This window comes from Trachypithecus francoisi, unplaced genomic scaffold (genome assembly GCF_009764315.1).
Source record: "Trachypithecus francoisi isolate TF-2019V2 unplaced genomic scaffold, Tfra_2.0 Lachesis_group5, whole genome shotgun sequence".
Classification (NCBI taxonomy): Eukaryota; Metazoa; Chordata; class Mammalia; order Primates; family Cercopithecidae; genus Trachypithecus; species Trachypithecus francoisi.
In genome coordinates, this window is record NW_022681470.1 from 35938430 (window position 1) to 35965724 (window position 27295).

Consider the following 27295-nt stretch of genomic DNA (forward strand, 5'->3'; position numbering starts at 1 on the left):
GGAGGTTGCAGTGAGCTCAGATCGTGTCACCTGCACTCCAGCAGTGACAGAGCAAGACTTTATCTCACCAAAAAAAAAAAAAAGCTTTAAGAGGAAAAGTTTTAAAGGATAAAAATAAAAATATTTCGCCAGGTGTGGTGGCACATGCCTGTAATCCCAGCACTTTGGGAGGCCAAGGTGGGTGGATCACGAGGTCAGGAGATCGAGACCATCCTGGCTAATGCAGTGAAACCCCGTCTCTACAACAAAATACAAAAAAAATGAGCCGGGCGTAGTGGCGGGCACCTGTAATCCCAGCTACTCGGGAGGCTGAGGCAGGAGAATTGCTTGAACCTGGGAGGTGGAGGCTGCAGTAAGCCACGATCACACCACTGCACTTCAGCCTGGGCAACAGAGCGAGACTGTCTCAAAAAAAAAATAAAAAATAAACAAAAATAAAAGTATTCCATATACTGCCAGATATTTAAAATAAACAGATGAGCATGACCTCAGACTTAAGAATATTCAAGCTTGGAAGCTTGGAAAAATATTTGCTCAGAGTTGACGCCACCTTGACAAGCACAGCATATAGCCAAGATGACTTTTCTCTTTAAAGACAGTTAATAATTTCAGGAAACAGAAGACTTGAAACAATTAGACCAAAGAACTTATAAAAGCATTAGAATTTTTCCAAATAGCAGAGTTAATGAAAGAACAAAATAAAACAGAAAACAAGACATATAGTGATAAAGATGGGACTTCAAGAAGTTTCCAGTCTAAGACTTAAAAGTGCAATTAGGCTGGACCTGGTGGCTCACATCTGTTATCCCAGCACTTTGGGAGGCTGAGGCGGGAGAACTGCTTTGAGCCCAGGAGTTTGAGATCTACCTGGGCAACAAAGGAGATGCAATCCCTAAAAACAATTTTTTTAAATTTAACCAGGTGGGGTGGTATGTGCCTATAGTCCCAGCTATTCAGGGGGCTGAAGTGGGAGAACCACTTGAGCCTAGGAGGACAAGGCTGCAGTGAGCCTGTACCCCTGCATCCCAGCCTTAGCAACAGAGTGAGATCCTGTCTCAAAAAATAAAAATAAAATTTTTATAAGTGCAATTAAACTAAAAATACAGTAATCAAAGGAAAAATATATACTGGAGAATAAAACCAAATTTAGGCCAGGTATGGTGGCTCACACCTGTAATCCTAGCACTTTGGAAGGCCGAGGCAAGTGGATCACTTGAGGTCAGGAGTTCGAGACCAGCCTGTTCAACACTGTGAACCCGGGTGATGGAGGTTGCAGTGAGCCAAGATGGCACCACAGCCTGGGTGACAGAGCAAGACTCCCTCTCAAAATAAATAAATAAATAAAACAACTGTTTACCAATCAATAACTGCGAAGAAAACTCAGAATGGTTCAAAGCACCTCCGTGGAATAAAATCTGCATTGTAACATGCCAGGTACAATATCTCTGAGTGTACAATGAAGAAAATACTCTCTCCCTATGTATTTGTCCATTCTCACGCTGCTATGAAGAAATACCAGAGACTGCATAATTTATAAAGGAAAGAGGTTTAACTGACTCCCAGTTCTACATGGCTGGGGAGGCCTCAAGAAACTTAAAATCATGGCAGACGGCACCTCTTCACAGGGCAGCAGGAGAGACAACAGCCAAGTGAAGTGGGAAAGCCCCTTATAAAACTATCAGACCTGCTGAGAACTCACCATCAGGAGAACAGCATGGGAGAAACTGCCTCCATGATTCAATTATCTCCACCTGGTCCCACCCTTGACACGTGGGGGTTATTACAATTCAAGGTGAGATTTGGGTGGGGACACAGAGCCAAACCATATCATCCTACTTGCCGAACATATCAATTCATTTAACTACTACTGAGTGACTGGCACCATTAAAGGTACAGGGACTACATGGGTGAACAAGACCAAGTTCCTGTTCGCACAGGGCTTACCATCTAAAGCAGCACTGTTCATTAGAAATATAATGCAAGTTGGGCAGGGCATGGTGGCTCATGCCTGTAATCACAGCACTTTGGGAGGCTAAGGCGGGTGGATCACCTGAAGTCAGGAGTTTGAGACCAGCCTGACCAACATGGAGAAACCCTGTCTCTACTAAAAATACAAAATTAGCCAGGCATGGTGGCATATGCCTGTAATCCCAGCTACTCAGGAGGCTGAGGCAGGAGAATCGCTTGAATTCGGGAGGCGGAGGTTCTGGTGAGCCAAGATCGTGCTATTGCACTCCAGCCTGAGCAACAAGGGCAAAACTCCATCTCAAAAAAAAAAAAGAGAAATACAATGCAAGCTGGCTGGGCGTGGTGGCTCATGCCTGTAATCCAAGCACTTTGGGAGGCCGAGGCAAGGGGATCACCTGAGGTCCGGAGCTCAAGACCAGCCTGACCAACATGGAGAAACCCCGTTTCTACCAAAAATACAAAATTAGCCAGGCGTGGTGGCGCATGCCTGTAATCCCAGCTACTCGGGAGGCTGAGGCAGGAGAATCACTTGAATCCGGGGGGCGGAGGTTGTGGTGAGCCAAGATCACACTATCGCAATCCAGCCTGGGCAACAAGGGTGAAACTCCGTCCCCAAAAAAAAAGAAATATAATGCAAGCTACAAATGCCATTTTACCTTTTCTAATAACTATATCAAAAATTTAAATTCAAAAAATTAATTTTAATATATTAATCTGTTATCTAAAATATTATTTAAAACATGTAATCAATATAAAAAAATTAATGCAGTACTTTATATTCATTTTTCCATACTGAGTTTTTGAAACACAATGTGTATTTTATTACAGTACTTCTCAATTAGCTTATTTGTATTTATTTATTTTTAAATACAGAAAGGGTCTCACTACATTGCCCAGGCTGGTCTCAAACTCCTGGGCTCAGGTGATCCTCCCACCTCAGCCTTCCAAACTGCTAGGATTACAGGCGTGAGTCACCACTCCTGGCCAATACTTCTCAGTTAGGACAAAGGACATTTCAAGTGTTCAAAGAGCCACAGTGGCTACTAGCGGCCATCCTGGACAGTACCAACATAGAGAGGAAATGGACGGGTGCCGCAAATTTTTTTTTCCATTTTAAACCTTGTCACGGCCGGGTGCGGTGGCTCAAGCCTGTAATCCCAGTACTTTGGGAGGCTGAGACGGGTAGATCACGAGGTCAGGAGATCGAGACCATCCTGGCTAACACGGTGAAACCCTGTCTCTACTAAAAAATACAAAAAAAAAAAAACAAAACTAGCCGGGTGAGGTGGCGGGTGCCTGTAGTCCCAGCTACTCGGAGGCTGAGGCAGGAGAATGGCGTAAACCCAGGAGGCGGAGCTTGCAGTGAGCTGAGATCTGGCCACTGCACTCCAGCCCGGGCAACAGAGCGAGACTCCGTCTCAAAAAAAAAAACCTTGTCATATTCTTTGACTCTAAAACTGCCTGCATGTATTACTGTGGTAAACATAACTAAAAAGAGTTCAGGCATGGTGGCTCACACCTGTAATCCCAGTACCTTGGCATGCTGTAGGCAGGAGGATTGCTTGAGCCCAGGAGGCTGCAAGGAGCTATGATCATGCTACTGTACTCCAGCCTAGGTGACAGAGGAAGACTCTATCTCTTAAACAAAACAAAACAAAACTCTCTAGAAATATCAGTTTTAAGAAAATAAAAGGCCGGGCGCGGTGGCTCAAGCCTGTAATCCCAGCACTTTGGGAGGCCGAGATGGGCGGATCACGAGGTCAGGAGATCGAGACCATCCTGGCTAACACGGTGAAACCCCGTCTCTACTAAAACAAATACAAAAAACTAGCCGGGAGAGGTGGTGGGCACCTGTAGTCCCAGCTACTCGGGAGGCTGAGGCAGGAGAATGGCATGAACCCGGGAGGCAGAGCTTGCAGTGAGCTGAGATCCGGCCACTGCACTCTAGCCTGGGTGACAGAGCCAGACTAAGTCTCAAAAAAAAAAAAGAAAAGAAAAATATCAGTACAAAGTTATTAGATGCAATACATGTAAGGCAACCAAACCTAGACTCAAGATGAACATACAAAATCAAGGCTTCCTATATGTTAGCAATAAGCAATGAGGAAAGATTACACTTGCAACAAAAATCATAAAATGCCCACTAATAAATCTACCAAGTAATGTCCAAAAACAAGATGAAGAAAATGAAAAATCTTTTACTGAGGGGCAAAAAAATATTTGCCTGGACTGGCAAAGGGATGTCATGTTCTTGGCCATAAGAACACAATAATAAAACAATGTCAATTCACCCCCAAATTAACCTATAATTGACATAATGACCATCAAAATCTCCTAAATCTTAAAAACATAATCCTAAAGATCTTTGGAAGATATAAGATGCAACATCTAGGCCAGGTGCAGTGGCTCACGCCTATAATCCCAGCACTTTGGGAGGCCGAGATGGGCGGATCACGAGGTCAGGAGATCGAGACCATCCTGGCTAACACGGTGAAACCCCGTCTCTACTAAAACAAATACAAAAAACTAGCCGGGAGAGGTGGTGGGCACCTGTAGTCCCAGCTACTCGGGAGGCTGAGGCAGGAGAATGGCATGAACCCGGGAGGCAGAGCTTGCAGTGAGCTGAGATCCGGCCACTGCACTCTAGCCTGGGTGACAGAGCCAGACTAAGTCTCAAAAAAAAAAAAGAAAAGAAAAATATCAGTACAAAGTTATTAGATGCAATACATGTAAGGCAACCAAACCTAGACTCAAGATGAACATACAAAATCAAGGCTTCCTATATGTTAGCAATAAGCAATGAGGAAAGATTACACTTGCAACAAAAATCATAAAATGCCCACTAATAAATCTACCAAGTAATGTCCAAAAACAAGATGAAGAAAATGAAAAATCTTTTACTGAGGGGCAAAAAAATATTTGCCTGGACTGGCAAAGGGATGTCATGTTCTTGGCCATAAGAACACAATAATAAAACAATGTCAATTCACCCCCAAATTAACCTATAATTTGACATAATGACCATCAAAATCTCCTAAATCTTAAAAACATAATCCTAAAGATCTTTGGAAGATATAAGATGCAACATCTAGGCCAGGTGCAGTGGCTCACGCCTATAATCCCAGCACTTTGGGAGGCCGAGGCGGGTGGATCACGAGGTCAGGAAATAGACACCATCCTGGCTAACATGGTGAACCCCATCTCTATTGAAAATACAAAAAAATGTCGGGCGCGGTGGCTCAAGCCTGTAATCCCAGCACTTTGGGAGGCCGAGATGGGCGGATCATGAGGTCAGGAGATCGAGACCATCCTGGCTAACCCGGTGAAACCCCGTCTCTACTAAAAAATACAAAAAACTAGCCGGGCGAGGTGGCGGGCGCCTGTAGTCCCAGCTACTCGGGAGGCTGAGGCAGGAGAATGGCGTAAACCCGGGAGGCGGAGCTTGCAGTGAGCTGAGATCCGGCCACTGCACTCCAGCCTGGGCAACAGAGCGAGACTCTGTCTCAAAAAAAAAAAAAAAAAAGAAAAAATTAGCCGGGTAGGATGGCGGGAGCCTGTAATCCCAGCAGCTTGGGAGGCTGAGGCAGGACAATCGCGTGAATCCAGGAGACGGAGCTTGCAGTGAGCCGAGATCCGGCCACTGCACTCCAGCCTAGGCGACAGAGCAGAGTGAGACTCCGTCTCAAAAAAAAAAAAAAAAGAAAATACAAAAAAATTAGCCAGGCATGGCAGGCACCTGTAGTCCCAGCTACTCAGGAGAATGGCATGAACCTGGGAGGCGGAGCTTGCAGTGAGCTGACATGGTGCCACTGCACTCCAGCCTGGATGACAGAGCGAGACTCCATCTCAGAAAAAAAAAAAAAAAGATGCAACATCAAATAAAATTTTAAGAACATAATGATTGGGGAACTAACCAGATATACATATACACTATATAAGCTTACAATAATTAAAATAGTATATTAACAATGTGCAGGAGGAGACAAAGATCAAACGATAGAGTTTTAAAACAACCTATATATATATGAGAATATAATATATGATAAATATGGCTTTTCAAATCAGTGGAGAACTGATGGACTATGCATAAATTAATACGATGGAAAAACATTAAGTTGGTTCCAGGCTCAAATATATATACCCTGCGGATGGATTCAAATTACAAATATAAAGAAAAAACACAGGAAAGATGGAAAAGATTTAAATAATCTTATAAACAAGTATTCATCAATAAGAAAGTGGTTAAATACATGGCTAGAGGATGGGACACTATAAAGCTGTCAAAAAGGATGAGTAATCTACAAATACTGGAATAGAAAGATCTTCCAGACAAACACACACACAAAAACTGGGGGTCGGGCATGGTGGCTCATGCCCGTAATCCCAGCACTTGGGGAGACAGAGGTGGGCGGATTGCCTGAGATCAGGTGTTTGAGACCAGCCTGGCTAACATGGTGAAATCCCTTCTCTACTAAAAATACAAAAATTAGCCAGGTGTGGTGGCACGTGTCTGTAGTCCCAGCTAGTCGGGAGGCTGAGGCAGGAGAATCGCTTGAACCCAGGAGGTGGAGGTTGCAATGAGCCGAGATCATACCACTGCACTCCAGCCTGGGCGACAGAACAAGACTTGGTCTACGAGGGAAAAAAAAAAAAAAAAACTGGGGAGAAAATTCATACAATATAATGCCATTTATGAAACAGCAAGAGAAGTATTAATATATATACTCATATATATGTAAATACACAGAAAGTTCTGAAATGGCTGGGTGTGGAAAACACCTATCAAACCACAAACAGTAGTTTCTTCTAAAAACAGAATATGTATTGAGCCAAGAATGTCAAAGGGTACTTTCATGTCTAGTCTATATGCTTCTGAATTATTATTTTTTTAACCTTGAGATACCTTTGTATATTTTTATGCAATTGAAAAATGCATGGCCAGGCGCTGTGGCTCACGCCTGTAATCCCAGAACTTTGGGAGGCGAAGGCGGGTGGATCACTTGAGGCCTGGAGTTTGAAACCGGCCTGGAGTTTGAAACCAACCTGGACAATATGGCGTAACCCTTTCTTTACTAAAAATACAAAAATCAGCCGGGCTTGGTGGCGCACACCTGTAATCCCAGCTACTCAGAGGCAGAGATTGTAGTGAGCTGAGATCGTGTCACTGCACTCCAGCCTGGGCAACAGAGTGAGACTCTGTCTCAAAAAAAAAAAAAAAAAGAAGAAGAAGAAGAAAAGAAAAATGCCAATTTCAAAATAAGTAAAAGAAGGCTACTGTAACAAAAACCTTTGTGTATCAACCTTTCTTTCCTATAAGGAACAGATGAGTGATACAGATTGTACTTCTTAGTATTGTCAGGTTTCTTTTTAACGTTTTCTTAGTAATTACCTAGAAACAAAATGCTAAGTGGTAATCTTCAGTCCTAACTCAGTATTGTTATTTTAATTTGCTGGAATTAGCACATAAAGAGAAACATGTTAACAAAATTGCACCTGTTTGCACGTGTACGTATTATATATTATACTAAGCTCCAGAACATTTTCTTTGACTTTGTCCGCATGAAGTGAAAGGTTTCTGAACATTTCTCCCTAGAAAGCAAACCCGAGAATACAAATGGCCTGGGCCTGCCCAGCTTTAGTGTTCTCCTGGATCAAAAGCCAATACTGGCAGAGTTCAGTATGGAGAAGCCAGCAGTTCTACCACAGCAGAATCAGCACATTTACAGCAACAAGCAAAGTGGGAAAAAGGCTCAGTGTTGTTTTTATATTTTTAAGCAACTAAGTTTAAACTTTGGATAGTAATATATTTAATGTGTATTTATCCATGCATTTATTTAAGTGAATTTCATATGAAAATACTTACAGAATGTTTTAATTAGTATAATGACAACAAATTTGCATACTGAAATTATGCACTCAATCCAAAAAGGCAATGATTGGTAACCAAGAGTTTTTGCACAAAAAATCCTCACAAACACAGACACACAAATCTCTTTTTAGTTGTTTCATAAGGATGTTCATCAACATCTATTTGATCAGCAACAATCTTTTAGATAGCAGTTCTGTCTAAATTGTATCTAAAAATTCTCTCAGAGCCATCAACATAGGCAATTAGTACAGAATAAATGAATAAAAAAACAGAAAATGCTCTGGAGTGTTAAGCTAAAATTTTTTTAAAATTCTGCCATATTACCTGGGGGAAAAGGTCTTTATAAGTTGCATATTGCAATAATAAGCTAAATATATTATGTGGTTACATAGATTCTTCTTTTTTTGGCTGGAGTGCAGTGGCGTGATCTGGGCCTGCAACCTCCACCTCCCAGGTTCAAGAATTCTTCTGCCTCAGCCTCACGAGTAACTGCAACTACAGGCGTGCGCCACCACGCCCGGCTAATTTTTGTATTTTTAGTAGAGACGGGGTTTCACCACATTGGTCAGGCTGGTCTTGAAGTCCTGACCTCATGATCCACCTGCCTCGGCCTCCCAGAGTGCTGGGATTACAGGCATGAGCCACCTCGCCTGGCCAGTTACATAGATTCTAATACGAGATCATTGGAGGCCAGGCGCAGTGGCTCACGCCTGTAATACCAACACTTTGGGAGGCCAAGGCGGGTGGATTACTTGAGATCAGGAGTTCAAGACCAGCCTGGTCAATGGGGTGAAACCCTGTCCCTACTAAAAATACAAAAATTAGCCAGGCGTGGTGGCATGCACCTGTAATCCCACCTCCGTGGGAGGTTGAGGTAGGAAAATCTATTGAACTCAGGAGATCGAGGCTGAACCCAAGAGGCCAAGATTGCAGTGAGCCAAGATAGCACCATTGCACTCTATCCTGGGTGACAGAGCCAGACTCCGTCTCAAAAAAAAAAAAAAAAAAAGCCGCTCGGCCTGCGGCTCAGCTGGGTGCGGCGGCTCACACCTGTAATCTGTAATCCCAGCACTTTGGGATGCCAAGGTGGATGAGTTATCTGAGATCAGGAGTTCGAGACTAGCCTGGCCAACATGGTGAAACCCCATCTCTACTAAAAATGCAAAAATTAGCCAGGTGTGATGGCGCATGCCTGTGGTCCCAGCTATTGGGGAGGCTCAGGCAGGAGAATCGCTTGAACCCAGGGGGTGGAGGTTGCAGTGAGCCTCGATCACGCCATTGCACTCCAGCCTCGGCAACAGAGCAAGACTCCGTCTCAAAAATAAAATAAAATATTAGTAACACTAGGCCTGAAGATTAAGACAGTAGTTCAATATTACCACGAGATTCCAAATGGTATGGTGAGTGCCTACCTCTCCTTCATTAGACCATCATATATATCTAAGACTCAATCCATAGCCACATACAATCTAACCCTGGCCTACCAGTCTGAAAACCTCATCACTGGTCAAGACAGATGGGGTAAAAAATGCCTAAAAATCTTTGTGTATATATACATACATATGTATAACTATATACACACATATTCTAAAAGATAACTAGGCACCATCATACACCAAAACTACAGAATCACAAATAGACATCCCATCTTCTTTGGTCTCTAATACTTTTTAATTTGAGCAACTAGGGTTTTACGAGTTTTAAAAGAAAAAACAGATATTGAGCACTTAGAACATGACTGGCACACAGCCCTCAATAAATGCCAATTATTTCATTACCCAATTCTTCCAGGAACTGAAGCCCAATCTGCTCAAGAATGAATCAGCAGAACTGTTTCCTACTTCCCCTTTCCCTGGTAACTCCAGATTCTTTCAAAAATGTGTCTCTCAAGAGACCTCTAATGTATGAACTTATAGAGACAAATCACCAAAAAAATGGTGTAAGACTGTGGTGACTTGCATGTGGACACTAACAGGCTAGGAACAAATGAATTTCTGAACTAGTTTTGAAGAGAGTTAGTACATTATATCCTGTTTTCTGACAGTCATTGAATCACCTCTGATCAAGTACTCTTTTTTCTTTCAAGACAGAGTCTTGCTCTGTTGCCCAGGCTGGAGTGTAGTGGTATGACCTTGGCTCACTGCAGCCTCTGCCTCCCTGGTTCAAGCAATTCTCCTGCCTCAACCACCCGAGTAGCTGGGACTACAGGCACATGCTGCCACGCCCGGCTAATTTTTGTATTTTTAGTAGAGATGGGGTTTCACTATGTTGCCCAAGATGGTCTTGATCTCCTGACATTGTGATCCGCCCGCCTTGGGCTCCCAAAGTGCTGGGATTACAGGCGTGAGCCACCGTGCCAGGCCAAGTACTCTTCTTAATCTCACATGACCAGGGGATTCTCAAAGCATAGTCCCCAACCAGCAGCACCTATAACACCTGAAAATTTGCCAGAAATGCAAATTATTGAGCTCCTCCTCAGCCCTAAATCAGAAAACCTGGAAGTGGGACCCAGCAATCTGCTTTTACAAGCTCTCCACACTCAAGTTTCAGAACTGTTCTATATGATTTGAAGTAGCAACATATTTACCTAGTCCAGAAGACATCTGTTAACACTGAAAAGGTTCTGAAGTATTTTGAAGTCTTTATATGTGCAGTGCCATATTAAGAAAAAGCCCATTTGACTCACAACTTCAAGAAGATAATTGTACTAAACAAGTTTTTTTCTTTTTGAGATAGGTTCTCATTCTGTCACCCAGGCTGGAGTGCAGTGACATGATTATGGTTCACTGCAGCCTCAACCTCCTGGCCTCAAGTGATCCTCTCACCTTAGCCTCCCCAGTAGCTGGGACTACAGGTGTACACTAGCATACCTGGCTAGGTTTTGTATTTTTTGTGAGACAGGGTTTCGCCATGTTGCCCAGGCTGGTCTTGAACTAATTCACCTGCTTCGGCCTCCCAAGGTGCTGGGATTACAGGCGTGAGCTACCATGCCTGTCCTAAACAAGCTTTTAAGAAGAAATTTTACATCCAGAGGTAAAAGAAAAAACGAAGAGAATAAAAGAAGAAAATAGAGAAGAAAAAAAAAAAGGTCTTAAAGGATGTCAGATAAAGAAGGTTACAACAAAGTCATTTTAAAAAGTCATTAACTATTAACCAGCAAACAAATGGGCCAACTGAGAATGAAGTCTCTATCAACTTTAAATTTGCATTGGCCAGTGTTTCTGGTTGAAGAAAAAGATGTCTGTAAGAACCATGCACTACATATACTGACACCCAATCCCTAAGACAAAGACAAATGGTCTAGAGAAGGTATCACTTACCTTATAAGGAAGGTAGACCTAAAGTGATTTCAGATTCCCAAAATTCCCTTACCTTTTACTGCTTTCTGAAAGTCCTCTAATAAGAGTAACTTAATAAGAAGAGAAAATAAAGTAATAAATATAAATGCTAAGGCAATTCTACGCTTTGGCATGCCATCGCAGTAACAATGGCATTGCTTAGGTTTACAAAACATTTCACATACAACTCATATAATCTTCACAATCATCTTGAGGTAAATAATGACAATAAAACTGATATTTATTGAGCACCACAGTACCTGGTACTTCCTTAAGAGTCTCGTACAATTTTATCATTTAATTATTGCAACAACCTGTTGTGAGGGATAAACCATGTACCAATGTCAGACAAAAAGCAGGATTTATATCCAATTATAACTGATTTTAAAACCCACATTCTCTAAATCTCTACACTATGGCAAGACTTGGAGACAAAACTATCAGTCCCAGCTCTATCCTTAAACAGCTATGTGACCTCAAGAAGTCACTTAATTTTCTAAACTCCTCTTCATCTACAAAATGGGAAGATTAATACCTGCTTTACCTATTTCAGAGTATTTGTAAAGGTCAAATGTGATGAAAGACATAAAAGGTCTTCAAAAGCTCTAAAAACTACACAAATATTATCATCATTCCCTATTTTGAAAGAGACTGAAGCAAAGAAGAATAAAAACATACAATGGTTGGGGGATGCTGGTTTTTCTGGTTTGGTTTTTGTTTTCTGTTTAAAGCAGGTTGAGCACCAGCTGCCTGCCACTTGCGAGCTGGGTGTGTGCTGCACAGGAGAGTGCCTTGTTTAGGAGGTGGTTGCTTTATCAGGAAAATCTACTACCAAGGAAGAAATTACCAAACCATGTCGTTTTTTCTATTTACGGAGTAGTTCACAGCAAATCTTGAGTGTTTTGACTAAAGCATGGAATGCAGAAAACAAACTTCAGCTAGTGCTTTAATCTCTTCTGAAATTCTACAGGTGTGTGTTTTTTAAGCAGTATATGGCAGAAGTTTAAGCCAATCTGAAAGTCTGGTTTTTAGTAGCATTATTTTTGACAACTACATACTGCTGAATGTTCAACTGGTGAAATTGACGGTCTTTTCACTCAGAAGAAACCAGTCAAGAAGAACTTGCAGTTCACAAGCTTCCGAGCTGCTATGGATGGCCCTGGCTCTCCAGACTCCCCTTCCCACTGAGATCTCTCACATGGGGTCTCCTGCCACTGCCGCTCGACTCTCCTCCTGATGTGGTACCTCTCAGTCTTCCCCACTACAATGTGACAGAATGTGTAGACTGGACGTACTTTTACAAGTATGAGCCAATTTACAGATGAGGCTTTTATTTCACACTTTGAGAGCATTCAAACTACTCTCATCAAAATCCAATTCTGGTTATCCTAGTGACCTCCCACCCCTCAGATGTGAAAGTCAGACAAGCCATTAGAGTTCCTTGGGGTGAAAAAAGTCTCGATGGGGATATGAGGTTCTTACATTTTTCTTATCAGGCCAACAGGCTAAAAGAGAAGACAAACTGTTAGCACTGTCCTCAGAGGATTAACATCTTCTTTATGGTGACGTAATCCAACAAGAATTTTTAGACACATACAAAAACCTGACCTTAAAAACTGGCTGGGCACAGTGGCTCACATCTGTAGTCCCAGCACGCTGGGAGGTCAAGGAGGGTGAATTACTTGAGGCCAGGAGTTTGAGACCAGCCAGGCCAATATGGTGAAAACCCACCTGTACTGAAAAAACAAAAATTAGCCAGGCATGATGACATGTGCCTGTAATCCCAGCTACTTGGGAGGCTGAGGCACAAGAATCGCTTGAGCCCAGGAGGTGGAGGCTGCAGTAAGCCGAGATCGCACCACTGCACTCCAGCCTGGGTGACAGAGCAAGACTCCGTCTCAAACAAACCACAAAAACAACCTATTATGGCATTCAGGTGGGTAACTGAGTTTTGCCCCATTGTCAACTACATCATGAAGACAGACACTTATGTTTTCATCAATACTGGCAATTCAGTGTAATATCTTTTAAACTTAAACCACTCAGAGAAGTTTTTCACAGGTTATCCTCTAATTGACAATTATTCCCATAGAGGATTTTACACCCCCCCCCCCAAAAAAAAACCCGTATTTCCTACCAGGAGTGTCCTTTCAAGGTGTTTCCTTCCTACTGCAGTGGGTTGGGTTATACAATGCCCAGAGATTTGGTGCCAAGAATCCATGAAATGATGGGTCACGTAAAATCCATGATGTTTATGTCAGGATCTGTTTGAATTTATTAAAAGTGGACATTCATATTCCAGAAGACACAAATCTTTTCTTTTTATATAGAATCCATTCAGATATCTGTCAATTTGGATGTGTGACTGCAGCCCACGGCTTTTCTTCCAAGGAGACGATCACTTTTTTTTTTTTGAGACAGAGTCTCGCTCTGTCGCCCGGGCTGGAGTGCAGTGGCCGGATCTCAGCTCACTGCAAGCTCCGCTTCCCGGGTTTACGCCATTCTCCTGCCTCAGCCTCCTGAGTAGCTGGGACTACAGGCACCCGCCACCTCGCCTGGCTAGTTTTTTGTATTTTTTAGTAGAGACGACGGGGTTTCACCGTGTTAGCCAGCATGGTCTCGATCTCCTGACCTCGTGATCCGCCCGTCTCGGCCTCCCAAAGTGCTGGGATTACAGGCTTGAGCCACCGCGCCCGGCGACGATCACTTTTTAGCAGATTACGCTAAGTAACATCACATGCCATTAACTTCACATTCTATGAAAAGCCTAGAAGAATAGGATACTCTGCAGAAAGTGTTAAAGTTTGTACCATGAAAATTTCATGGGGAGGTCAGTGTGCTGGCTTACACTTAACTCTTTGTTTTTTTTTTGAGATGGAGTCTCGCCCTGTCCCCGAGGCTGGAGTGCAGTGGTGTGATCTCAGCTCACTGCAACCTCCGCCCCCCTGGGTTCAAGTGATTCTCCAGCCTCAGCCTCCCGAGTAGCTGGGATTATAGGTGCCCGCCACCATGCCTGTCTTTTTTTTTTGAGACGGGGGTTTTGCTCGTTGCCCAGGGTGGAGTGCAGTTGCACGATCTCAGCTCACTGCAACCTCTGCCTCCCAGGTTCAAGTGATTCTCCTGCCTCTCAGCCTCCTGAATAGGTGGGATTACAGGTACATGCCACCACGTCCAGCTAATGTTTGTATTTTTAGTAGAGACAGGGTTTCACCATGTTGGCCAGAATGGTCTTGATCTCCTGACCTTGTCATCCACCCGCCTCAGCCTCCCAAAGTACTGGGATTACCAGTGTGAGCCACCGCGCCTGGCCTGAAACTCATGAAGAACCCACAGACTGGTTACACCTTATGATTTATTTTGACAAAAATCAAGTCAGGTCCTTTAAAGATGATATTCAGAGGAATTAAATACCTTTAAAACAACAACAACAAAAAAAAACAGGCCAGGCGCAGTGGCTTATGCCTGTAATCCCAACATTTTGAGAGGCTGAGGTGGGCGGATCATTTGAGGCCAGGAGCTCAGGCCAAGCCTGACCAAGATGGTGAAACCCCATCTCTACTAAAACACAAAAATTAGCCGGGCGTGGTGGTAGCCACCTGTAATCCCAGCTACTCCAGAGGCTGAGGCAGGAGAATTGCTTGAACCCAGGAGGCTGAGGTTGCAGTGAGCCAAGATCGCGCCACTGCACTCCAGGCTGGAAGACACAGCAAGGCTCTCTCTCAAAAAAAAAAAAAAAAAAAAAAAAGAAAAAAAAAGAAATGAGGCCCCAGATGCAGGGCCTCATGCCTGTAATCCCAGCACTTTGGGAGGCCAAGGTGGGAGAATCACTTGAGCCTAGGAATTCAAGACCAGCCTGGGCAGTACAGCAAAATCCCATCTCTACAGAAAAATTTAAAAATTAGCCAGGCATGGTGGCACACACCTATAGTCCCAGCTTCCCAGAAGGCTGAGTCAGGAATGGCTTCAGCCAGGAGTTTGAGGCTGCAGTGAGTTATCACGCCACAGCACTCCAGCCTGGGCAACACAGCAAGACCCTGTCTCAAAAAAAAAAAAAAAACCCACCTAAGTAAATAAATAAACTATTGAATAAAGCAGGCTGAAGACCCTTACGGAGAAACTTCAGACTTCATCACTTTACTTGGAATTTTACTGTCAAGTGGGCTACGATAACAGAATCTGTATCACAACTTACTACTTTGCTAAAAATATGGACCCCCACTACACATCTATAACTTACACAGATTTGGAGGTTAATAAAAATCTAACAGCTGACTTCTTTTTAAAAGTTTAGTCTTCAGGATTGGTGCTCAAGAAAAAAATTAAAATAAATAAAAATAAAAAACGAAGTTTAGTTCTTATCTTAAGTCACCATAATTAAAATTCCCTTGCAACAGCCTTCCTGTCCTTTCCATAGTATCGTTTTCAACCTGGGGTGCTGACAGCCTTCATTCCACAAAGATTAAAACATGAACTACTGGCTGGGTGTGGTGGCTCACACCTGTAATCCCAGAACTTTGGGAGTGCAAGGCAGGCAGATCACTTGAGCCCAGGAGTTCAAAACCAGCATGGGCAACAAGGCAAAACTCTCTCTCTACCAAAAAAAAAAAAAGAGACAGAGAGAGAAAGGCATGGTGGCATGCACCTACAGTCCCAGGTATTCAGGAGGCTGAGAGGTGACAGGATCACTTGAGCCCGGGAGGTCCAGGCTGCAGTGAGCCATTATCTCGCCAATGCACTCCAGCTTGGGCAACAGAATGAGACCATACCTCACTACAAAAAAAAAAAAAAAAAAAAAAAAAGAAAAACACAGATCCAAAATAAAATAAATAAATCAGATCACTTAAAATAATGAGTTTGATTTAACGAAAAATTTTTGTTATTCCAAACTTCATAATTTAAGGTTGTTTGTTCGTCTGTTTTATTAGAGAGGGAGTCTTGCTCTGTCGCCCAGGCTGGAGTGCAGTGGTGCGATCTCGGCTCACTGCAAACCCTGCCTCCTGGGTTCAGGGGATTCTCCTGCCTCAGCCTCCCAAGTAGCTAGGATTACAGGTGCCTGCCACCACACCTGGCTAATTTTTGTATTTTTTTAGTAGAGGCGGGGGTTTCACTATGTTGGCCAGGCTGATCTCGAACTCCTGACCTCAGGTGCTGGGATTAGAGGTGTGAGCCACTGCACCCAGCCTAATGTTAAATTTTAATAGAATTTTTAGAAAATGAGAGACGGGGCCGGGCGCGGTGGCTCAAGCCTGTAATCCCAGCACTTTGGGAGGCCGAGACGGGCGGATCACGAGGTCAGGAGATCGAGACCATCCTGGCTAACACTGTGAAACCCCGTCTCTACTAAAAAAAATACAAAAAATTAGCCGGGCGAGATGGCGGGCGCCTGTAGTCCCAGCTACTCGGGAGGCTGAGGCGAGAGAATGGCATAAACCCGGGAGGCGGAGCTTGCAGTGAGCTGAGATCCGGCCACTGCACTCCAGCCTGGGCGACAGAGCGAGACTCCGTCTCAAAAAAAAAAAAAAAAAAAAAAAAAAAAAAAAAAAGAAAATGAGAGACGGAAGCTGAAGTAAAATCATTCAACTGTTAAAAGGTATGTGTGATACAGACAAGTAAGTATTCAACCCTAGATTATTAGTCACAAAACATCAGCTCACCAAAAAGGTTTAATAGCAGAGCTTGCCTCTCGCAGTGGCTCATGCCTATAATCCCAGCATTCTGGGAGGCTGAGGCAGAGTATCACTTGAGCCTAGGAGATTGAGACCAGCCTGAGCAACATAGTGAGACCTCCGTCTCTACAAAAAAAATTTAAAAATACAAAAAATACAAAAAAATTACCCAGGTGTGGTAGCATTTGCCTGTAGCCTCAGCTCCTCAGGAGGCTGAGGCAGGAGGATTACTTGAGTCCAGGAGTTTAAGGCTGCAGTGATCTATGATCGCAGCACAGCACTCCAGCCTGGGTGGCAGAGCAAGACCTTTCTCTAAAATAAAACATAAATAAAAGTAAGTGTTTACAAAAAAAAAATAGCAGAGCTCAGAAAAGTCACACCGCACTCACTCCTTTCATACCAAAAATGGCTCTATTTTGTTCCTTCTCAAGTATATTCACAAAAATCACTTTTGGCAAGGCAAATTATCACCACAGCTTACCCACATATTATTAACAATGAAAAATGACCATTTTAGCTAAAGAAAGAAAAGTCCTGGACTCTGACAAACAATTTCCATAATGCATGTACCTTTTTACTGATTAACTAAATGTATTATTTGGCTTACATTAAAACCTACAAAAAAAAAACTCAGGAGTCTAACAGACCTAACGTTCATATATGAAATTATGTGCTAATACCTTAATATTGCAAACTCAAGACAGTAATTTGTAGACTAGATTTGAGCATCTAGATTTACCATGTTAATGTCAAATGATACATCCACAGAGAAGCTTATGAATCTAGTTCATTCATTCATTCAATTCAGAATCACACTTCTTTTTTTTTTGAGACGGAGTCTCGCTCTGTCGCCCAGGCTGGAGTGCAGTGGCCGGATCTCAGCTCACTGCAAGCTCCACCTCCCGGGTTCACGCCATTCTCCTGCCTCAGCCTCCTGAGTAGCTGGGACTACAGGCACCCGCCACCTCGCCTGGCTAGTTTTTTGTATTTTTTTAGTAGAGATGGGGTTTCACCGTGTTAGCCAGGATGGTCTCGATCTCCTGACCTCGTGATCCGCCCGTCTCGGCCTCCCAAAGTGCTGGGATTACAGGCTTGAGCCACCGCGCCTGGCCGAATCTATCACATTTCTAAGTGGTGTCCTCAACTAGGGGCAATTCCACCCCCCCCCAAGAGATTTAACAATGTCTGTAGGCATTTTTACTTGTAACAAATAAGGGGCAAAAAGAGGGTGCTACTGGCATCTAGTGGGTAGAGTCCAGGGATGCTGCTAAACATCCTACAATGCACGAGACAGTCCCCCACAACACAGAATTAGCCAACCCAAAATATCAATGCCGCCAAGGTTAAGAAACTATGATCTACAGAAAAAAAGTTTTAAAACTCATCTGTCTAAAAAACAGTACTCACTTCATCTTTGTTTCCTATATTATTTGCTAATTCCTTTCTTTTCATACTAGTCTTTGACAATAAACTTGCCCTATTCCCATTTTTTCAATCAGCTTCTAACTTCCAAACTTGTCAATAGAATCATCATGATTCCAGTTAGCCAAGTTCTAAATCCTGGTGTCATCTTTGAATTAGCCCTACTTTTTTTTTTTTTTTTTTTGAGACAGTCTTGCTGTGTCGCCCAGGCTGGAGTGTAGTGGCACGATCTTGGCTCACTGCAACCTCTGCCTCCCGGGTTCAAGTGATTCTCCTGTCTCAGCCTCCTGAGTGGCTAGTGCTACAGGCACGTGCCACCATGCCCAGCTAATTTTTGTATTTTTAGTACAGACAAGGGTTCACCATGTTGCTCAGGCTGGTCTCGAACTCCTGACCTCGTGATCCACCCACCTCGGCCTCCCACAGTGCTGGGATTACAGGCGTGAGCCACCGCACCCAGCTGAATTATCCCTGTTTTTAATAATAACAGTAGTATTAGTAATGGCAGTAGCTAACACACATTTAGCTCATACTATGTGCCCAGCCACTATTCATTTAATACTAGATACTATTATTATCACCACTTTACAAATGAAGAGTCCCAGGCACAAAAAAGTTAAATAACTTGTCCCAGGTCACAAAGCTCGTAAGCAGGCAAGCAAGGTTTCAAATCCAGGAAAAATGGGTCCAGAGTTCATGCCCTTAACAAATACTCCAAAGTGATCTCTCTTCTTTCATCCTCTATCAAATCATAAAGTCCTTTAAGTTCCAAAGGGCAGGGACTCTGTTACGTTCACAGCAACATTCCCACAACCCAGTACGTAATAGGTGCTCAAAACAACCCCTTGTTTGTTGAATGAATGAAAGGCCCCTTGAAATTACTCCTCCTATTTCCACTGCCACCACTCAAGGCCAGTCTTTCAGGTAAAGACTAGCCAATCAGGTAAACGAATATAAACTTCTCTGCCAGATTTTCCATAACCCAGTCCCATCCAGCCTATCAAAATTTTCTTTCTACTGCTTCTTAATTAGAATCATAAAATCTTAAAATCAGAAAGTATCTTAGAGATCATCCAGTCCAACCTCCTCACTTTACAGATAAAGAAACCCAAAGATGGTAACTAAAATCACCCAGCCAGGTGGAGCCAGAACCAGAACTCGACTCTTCCAATTTTTGCTCTATGATCTTTTTCTTCCAACTCATAATGATGCTTCATTCCTGACAGATGTCTCCTCACTATCCTATCATCAAATTGTATCTATTCCCATGTTCTTGCTCAAGTTGTTTCTTCTGCCCAACCTGTTCTCCCTCTCCATGGATCCAAATCCTCAAAATGTCTTCTATTCCATTCTTCACTACTTCCTCTTTCTTCGAAAATCTTATATACCGAGTAAGATAGTAGAGGAAGAGGATCATCACTGCCTACTAGGCCAAGTTTAATGCATAGGAACACTTCCCACAAAGTGAAGCTTACTTGGATGATTTCTTCCCTGTAAACTACTAATCCATTCTTCCATCCTATGTTTTAGGAAATGATTTTAATAAAGATTAGCTCATATATCACCTTCATAAAGTGTTCATACACCTGAAAGAGACACTCAAGCACATCTTTAATAGGAGACATGTGGCCAGGCGCAGTGGCTCACGCCTGTAATCCCAACACTTGGGGAGACTGAGGCGGGTGGATCATGAGGTCAGGCGTTTGACACCAGCCTAGCCAACATAGTGAAACCCCATCTCTACTAAAAATACAAAACATTAGCCAGGAATGGTGGCGGGCGCCTGTAATCCCAGCTACTCAGGAGGCTGAGGCAGGAGAATCGCTTGAACCTGGGAGGTGGAGGTTGCAGTGGGTCAAGATCGTGCCACTGCATTCCAGCCTGGGCGACAGAATGAGACTCCGTCTCAAAAAAAAAAAAAAGAAAAGAGTTTCAGCCAGGAACGGTGGTTCATGCCCGTAATCCCAGCACTTTGGGAGGCCAAGGCAGGTGGATCACCTGAGGTCAGGAGTTGGAGACCAGCCTGGCCAACATGACAAAACCCCGTCTCTACCAAAAATACAAAAATTAGCCGGGCGTGGTGGTGCGCACCTGCAGTCCCAGCTACTCGGGAGGCAGGAGAATCACTTGAACCCAGGAGGCGGAGACTGCAGTGAGCCGAGATTCCGCCATTGCACTCCATCCTGGGCACCAAAGCGATACTCTGTCTCAAAAAAAAAACAAAAAACAGTTTGAAGACTATTCTAAAAATACATCGACAATGAGATCAAAATAATAGGTTTCAGACTACAGGGAGCATACATACATGTATGTATGTATATGGGCACGCGAACACACACACACTACGAAGGGGAAAAATACTGACTGAAGTCCTAACCATGCCCACCAACCTCTAACCCTTGCCAGCAATCTCAGAATTGTGTGTCCTACTCTGAAGCATAGTACAGAGGCTTTGGCAAAGCCTTTCTTTTCTAGTAAAAACGAAATACAAAACAAAACAAACCACAAAAGCATGTCAAAAGTGATGAGATGCTACCTTCATCTTTCCTACAGAAAGGCATTTCTGGGCACTCCACAGTTCACTATTCTGACACTGCTCATCACCTGACGTAAACACATTACCTTCTACGCCACAATCTCCTGAAATTCGGTTCCCATTTCCCAGTCCCTTAGGACACAACCCATTTCCCCTTCACTGACGACGGGTTTATGCTCCCACCTCTGGGACTGAGCTCATACTGCCCTTCATCCTTCCCTCTCCTGAAGCTGCCATTCACTCTCTTTCTCCAGCCGCATAGTCCCGTCCCAGAGTAGAGGACAGACCATCCAGGGTCCCCAAGCCCACTTCTCTTTCCTTCTCCGCCCCCGGGATCTGCCAGCCAGGCTGGAGACGCGAGGGGGGAGGGGTGTGACTCGCCTCCCAGGACTGAACCAGATGGCAGCAGATTCCGCCCCCACTCTCAGGCACCCTCCACCCCCCCGACCCCCCGGGCAGCCCGTCCGTCACCCACCCCGGCCCGACCCCACCCCCGGCCTCCCGCACGCCCTCACGCCGGCTCCCGGACACACTCACCATGCTGCGTGAAGATATTGAAGCCGGTCTCTGTGGTGCGCCCCGCCGGGTCCCGCCTGCGGCCGGAGGGCCTGGCTGCACTGCTGCCCCGGATCCCGCGGGGCTGAGGCTGCTGGAGCCCCGGAGCCTCCCCGACGCGGCCCACCTGCTGCCCCATCCCTGCTCTCGCGTACTCCCGCGCCCCCGCCGACCCCTAGTCACATTCCTCCTCGACTCCGGCCTCAGGCTCCTGGCGCTGCTCCGGCCTCTCACTCCCAGCCCAGACCCTGGCCCTGAGCGACTGGGGCGCCGGCGGCTCCGCACCCGGACTCCTCACGGCAGCCGCCGCACTGCCTCCAGGCGACTCACAGATTCTGCTTTTCCCTCCTCCTCCCGCGGCTCCGCGCCCCAAACGCCGCCGCCGCCGCCGCCGCCATCTTTAAACCACCGAGCGCTGGGAAAGCCTGGGACAGAGCGTCTCCCGCCCCCCGCCCGCCAGTCTCCTCCGCCGCTGGGAAGGAGGGCTTCCCGGCTGCCGCCCCGCCCTGCCGCGCCGCGCCCCCGCCCCCGCCTCCTCGCAGGGTGGGTCCCCCAGTGCCCACCTCATTTGCCGACCACCGCTGCTGCAGGTCTTTCGTCCTCCGCGTCCTGTCGCCGCACCTCGGCATCCCACCCGTCAATCCGCCTCAGCCGACCCCCTCCCACGTTCGGCTCCACACGCTACGGCCTTTGGGGTTGGTCGGTCTCCGGCCTTCCCCATCCCACTTCCACCTGTCAAATCAGTGAGTCGAGGACTGAGTGCCCCCGCGTGCGCCCCTCAGGTGCAGGCACAGGTGGGGCAGAAAAGCACAAGGCATTTATTTGGTCCTTGCCATCCAGTTGAGGATCTCTAAAATGCCCAGGGGGATCCCTTTAAACACCCTTGTCAGCAGCAGGCCTCCAGTAAAAATTAAAATGGTATAAAATTTACAAGAAGAGAGTAAAATGCTACCTTATTTGATTTTAATTTTTGGAGATTATTTCATGATGTTAAATCGCACTCGCCTGGATTGTGTGCCTTATATAGTCTCACTGGGGACGCGATTGTAGCCTAATTCCTCATATTATATTACCATGAATTCCTCTTGAACTCCTATCTCACCACATGTGAGTTTCTGTTTCCCTTACAATGCCTGACAGTAAAGTTAATCTTCCCACTGGCATCCTTTATACACTGTGCACGTGGTCAGGTCTTCTTTTGATGACAAAGGAGAAAAAATATACATCTTTGACCCTGTTTCTGAGTCAGAACTTACTCATGTTAGCTCATGCGGTCTGAAGAGGGTGAATGAGGCAGAAAAGAAGTGTTTTATACACACACATACACTATATACAATTGACTCGCCATGCCCCTCTCCCACTGTGCTTACTTGCATCTTAATGATAATTCAATTTTTTTAATTCTCAAAAAGCTTGATCGTTCTCCTGTTATTCTTTTGGCTTCCCAATTTGCTTTATAAAAAGTATCAGTTAATGGAGGTAAAAAAAAAAAAACAAAAACTGAAATTTTGCTTAAATTAGACATGACGGGAGCCACTGCAAAGAAGGAACAAAACAACCACTGGAAAGATAGGGTTGGGAGAAGAGGTGGATGAAGCTCTCCTTTGCGCATCTTTCCTGAACCAGGTTGAACTTAGATGAACCATCCACTGATGTAGATATTGCCTGTTACAAAAGCACTATGAAATTATTCCATTGCCATCCAGGGTGTGGCCAGAAATAACTGAAATTACCTCCAAAATGGGAACTTCCGGAAACACTGTGTAAACACTGGATAAAATATAAATTTTCCATTTGGATTAAAATTTCCCTGTGTTGTAATCCCAGCACTTTGGGAGGCCGAGACGGGCGGATCACGAGGTCAGGAGATCGAGACCATCCTGGCTAACAGTGAAACCCCATCTCTACTAAAAAATACAAAAAAAAAAAAAAAAAAAAAAGAGACGGGCGAGGTGGCGGGCGCCTGTAGTCCCAGCTACTCAGGAGGCTGAGGCAGGAGAATGGCGTAAACCCGGGAGGCGGAGCTTGCAGTGAGCTGAGATCCGGCCACTGCACTCCAGCCCGGGCGACAGAGCGAGACTCCGTCTCAAAAAAAAAAAAAAAAAAAAAATTTCCCTGTGTTTAAAATACCTTTCTTTTCTTCTAATTCCCAGTGTTTGCAACTACTGAAAAAAATTCATTCACAAGGGATAAAGATGTCACAGAGCCAGAATTTGGTTCACTGTTTGATTTTTATTATGGGAGAAAATTTTAATTTGGGGATAATGGTTTGGTTTCTCTGCTAATTCATGCATACTATATAAAAATAGGTGAATATATGGGTTCACCATCTCAAATCTGAAAATCCAAAATCCAAAATGCTGCAAAATTCGAAATTTTTTGAGCACCAATATGACGCCATAGGTGGAACATTTCACACATAAGTACTTAACATAAACTTTGTTTCATGCACAAAATTTTTTAAATATTGTATTAAATTACATTCAAGCTATGTCTATAAAGGTATATATGAAACATAAATGAATTTTGTGTTTAGACTTGGGTCGCATCCCCAAGATATCTCATTATGTGTATGTAAATATTTGCAAATCTGAAACACTTGTGGTCTGAACATTTCTGATAAGGGATGCTCAGCCTGTAGCAGAGTGCAGTGGCTAAAGGCAGGGACTCTGAAGCCAGACTGCTTGGGTTCATCACTGGGCCCTGATACTTATGAACTATTTGATCTGGGCAAAGTACATAACCTTTTTGTGTCTCAGTACATTATCTGTAAACTGATGATGATAACAAATAGTATCTACCTTATAGGAATATTGTGAAAATTAAATTAGTCTATAGATATATACAGTACTTAAAACAATATTTGGCATATAACTGGTGTCATATATGCATATACTATTAATACAAAAAACATAATGATTTTAGGTTTTACAAGACTAACTTTCAAATTATATATATATATGTATATATACTTAGATCATGGGACAAATTATAAAGTATTTATTCAGGTGAGCCCCCTCTACCTGCCACCCTGTATGTAACTAAAAACAGAAACACCAGCCAACCAATAAAAACATGTAGAATCATATAATCCCTTTATTCGTCATACCTACCTGGGTAACACCTTCAAAGTATATGTATATTACATAATACCTTTGTTTTACATATGAAGATTTCCTCTACCGTTGATTCTTAAGATCCTATATAGACTAAAGCAAATATGTAAGTGGAGACTTCGTTTACATCCATTATCTTGCCAGCGTTTTCTACTCTTTCTTTTTTTTTTGGAAACAGAGTCTCAGGCTGGAGTACAGTGGCACCATCTCGGCTCACTGCAACTTCCGCCTCCCAGGTTCAAGGAATTCTCCTGCCTCAGCCTCCCAAGTAGCTGGGACTACAGGCGCACACCACCACGCCCGGCTAATTTTTTGTATTTTAGTAGAGACAGGGTTTCACTGTTGTTGCTCAGGCTATTCTCGAACTCCTGAGCTCAGGCAATCCACCCACCTCAGCCTCCCAAAGTGCTAGGATTATAGGTGTGAGCCATGGCGCCCAGCTCTACTCTTTCATTTTTAAAGTGAAGAGAACTTTCAGAATAGGGAGAGTAGGGAAATAGACTAGAGAGACTTGGTTAATTAGGTACAGGAAACTATTTTACCTCAATATAACCAAGCCAAAGTGACTTGCCTGAGAATTACCTAAGGTTCATTACCATAAGCAGCGGTTACTGCCACAACAACTCAACATCTAAAATAATCCCAAATATTCTATCTTAGACTGAATTGAGAGAGCTGAGAGCTCCAGGCAGGGGCAGAAATCAGGGAAAGAAAGTAGCAGGGATGGTGCACATAGCACAGGGGCAGCCTCATGTGAGCAATGGCCAGAGGCCAGCATAAAAGATCAGACACATCACCAACAGCAACAAGGCATGCTGAAGACACAGATATTCTTCATCCTCATCATCCTTATTACAGGAGCAATACCACTCTTTCCAGAAGAAAGGAGCTGTGAGTAATGCCTCATTAATCCCTGACTTCACCAGTCTGCATTTCTAGGCTATTGACATACTTTTTACTGTTTTACAGTATCTCTCATATCTACGTCTTCTCTTCATCTGTATAAACAGCATTATGTAAGACACAGTGTTAGCTTAGGCTCAAGTCATCTCTGTGCTGGTTTCTCCTGCTACTAGCCCTTTCTTCCTAGAGATTCCTCACCTTTAGCACCAAGCAACTCACTCAACAGAAACTACTTATCTCATTGCTTTGACCACATTCTCCCTCTCCTTCATTATGTACAAAGTCTAAGTCTAAAATTTTCACCTAACAGGCCGGGCACAGTGGCTGATGTCTGTAATCCCAGCACTTTGGAAGACCAAGGTGGGCGGATCACTTGAGTTCAAGAGTTTGAGACCAGCCAGGCCAACATGGTGCAAAAACTAGCCGAGCTTGCCGGCACGCGCCTATAATCCCAGCTACTCCGGAGCCTGAGGCAGGAGAATTGCTTGAGCCCAGGAGGCAGAAGTTGCAGTGAGAGGAGACTGCGACACTGCACCCCCCAGCCTGGGTGACAGAGGGAGTCTCTGTTTCAAAAATAAATACATACATAAAATAAACATTTCACCTAGTGTTTCGAAGTTATTTTCCAGGATAACCTGGATTATAATTGCCTAATGTTCTTCCGTGTCCTGTTCCTCCAACCTCCACCCCTCTTATGGCAGGCATACATGCTTTATCCAATTAGCCTATTTCTGAGACGTATCCCTTTTAGCTATGACTTTTGCAATAATTATATTCTCCCTAGTAAAAGTCTCGGGTGACTCCCTTACAGGATTCTCCTGTCCCCTTCAGTATTCTATTCAGATCCTGCCTCCTTGATAAGAGAATCTCAGACTTATCAATACAGACCTAACAGTTTCCTTGGACTCTACTCAGTACAGGCCTTAAACAACCACAGCAGGTAACAATTCTTTCGTTATAAAATTCACTTACCTTTCTCTATATCCCTCAGATACGTTTTGTTATGACACATGACTCAAGTGTCAGAGTTGGAAAGAAACTTAGAGGTCATCTAGGCTAATCTCCTGGAATCCTCTCTGCAGTAATTCCAGTGAAGGTATCCATTTCTTTCAAAGGGTTCTAATTATTAAAACATTCTTTCTAAAGATAAACTGAAAAATGTTCCCCTGAAACTTCCACCTGTTTCACCCCAGTTCTAATTCTACCATGTAGCTACACAGAACAAATCTAATCTTCATTCTACATGAAGCTCTTCACATATTTGAAAGCTATCATGTTTCCCCAAATCTTTTATTTTCCTGAATATATGCATATGCTTATATAGTTATGTTTATCTATTTATATTTACTTGGGCTGAAAATGCTTATGTAGATAAACTGAGAGAAAAAAATTTTTGTTGTAATTTTATGTATAACATTTTTCTTTTTCTTTTTTTTTGTTTTTTGAGACGGAGTCTCGCTCTGTCACCCAGGCTGTAGTGCAGTGGTACGATCTCGGCTCACGGCAACCTCCATCTCCCAAGTTCAAGCAATTCTCCTGCCTCAGCCTCCTGAGTAGCTGGGATTACAGGCGTGCACCACCACACCCCGCTAATTTTTGTATTTTTAGTAGAGACAAGGTTTCACCATCTTGGCCAGGCTGGTCTTGAGCTCCTCACCTCGTGATCCACCCGCCTCAGCCTCCCACAGTGCTGGGATTACAGGTGTGAGCCACTGCTGCCTGGCCAGCATTTTTCTTAAACTGTTTATGTATGCAGTTCTTTGGACTTTGTCTATGTGATTTGTCTCTGCTTTGTTGCATTAAATCTTTAAAGACCTGTACAGTGCCAAATACAGTTCCATTTACAGATTGACACTGTAAAAGTCTTTTTGGATGAGATAACGAGGGGGAGGAGGAGTTAGAAAATTCTTATCTGGCAGGCA

General features: G+C 43.9%; 1 protein-coding gene and 1 pseudogene across 4 annotated transcripts in view; one reads left to right on the forward strand and one right to left on the reverse strand.

The window, feature by feature from the left end:
- Positions 1–21799, reverse strand: part of ABL2 (ABL proto-oncogene 2, non-receptor tyrosine kinase) — a 134340-nt gene extending 112541 nt beyond the window's left edge. For 2 of the 4 annotated variants that reach the window (XM_033200584.1, XM_033200583.1), the window contains exon 1: positions 21337–21798. In XM_033200584.1, coding sequence (XP_033056475.1) covers positions 21337–21493 — 157 coding nt within the window. In that variant the 5' untranslated portion in view covers positions 21494–21798. Of the gene's footprint in view, positions 1–21336 lie in introns of all 4 variants that reach the window. The other 2 variants (XM_033200581.1, XM_033200582.1) reach the window with 1 other exon arrangement.
- On the forward strand, positions 9939–19704 carry LOC117075979 (annotated as a pseudogene).
- Positions 21800–27295: the final 5496 nt, after the last annotated feature.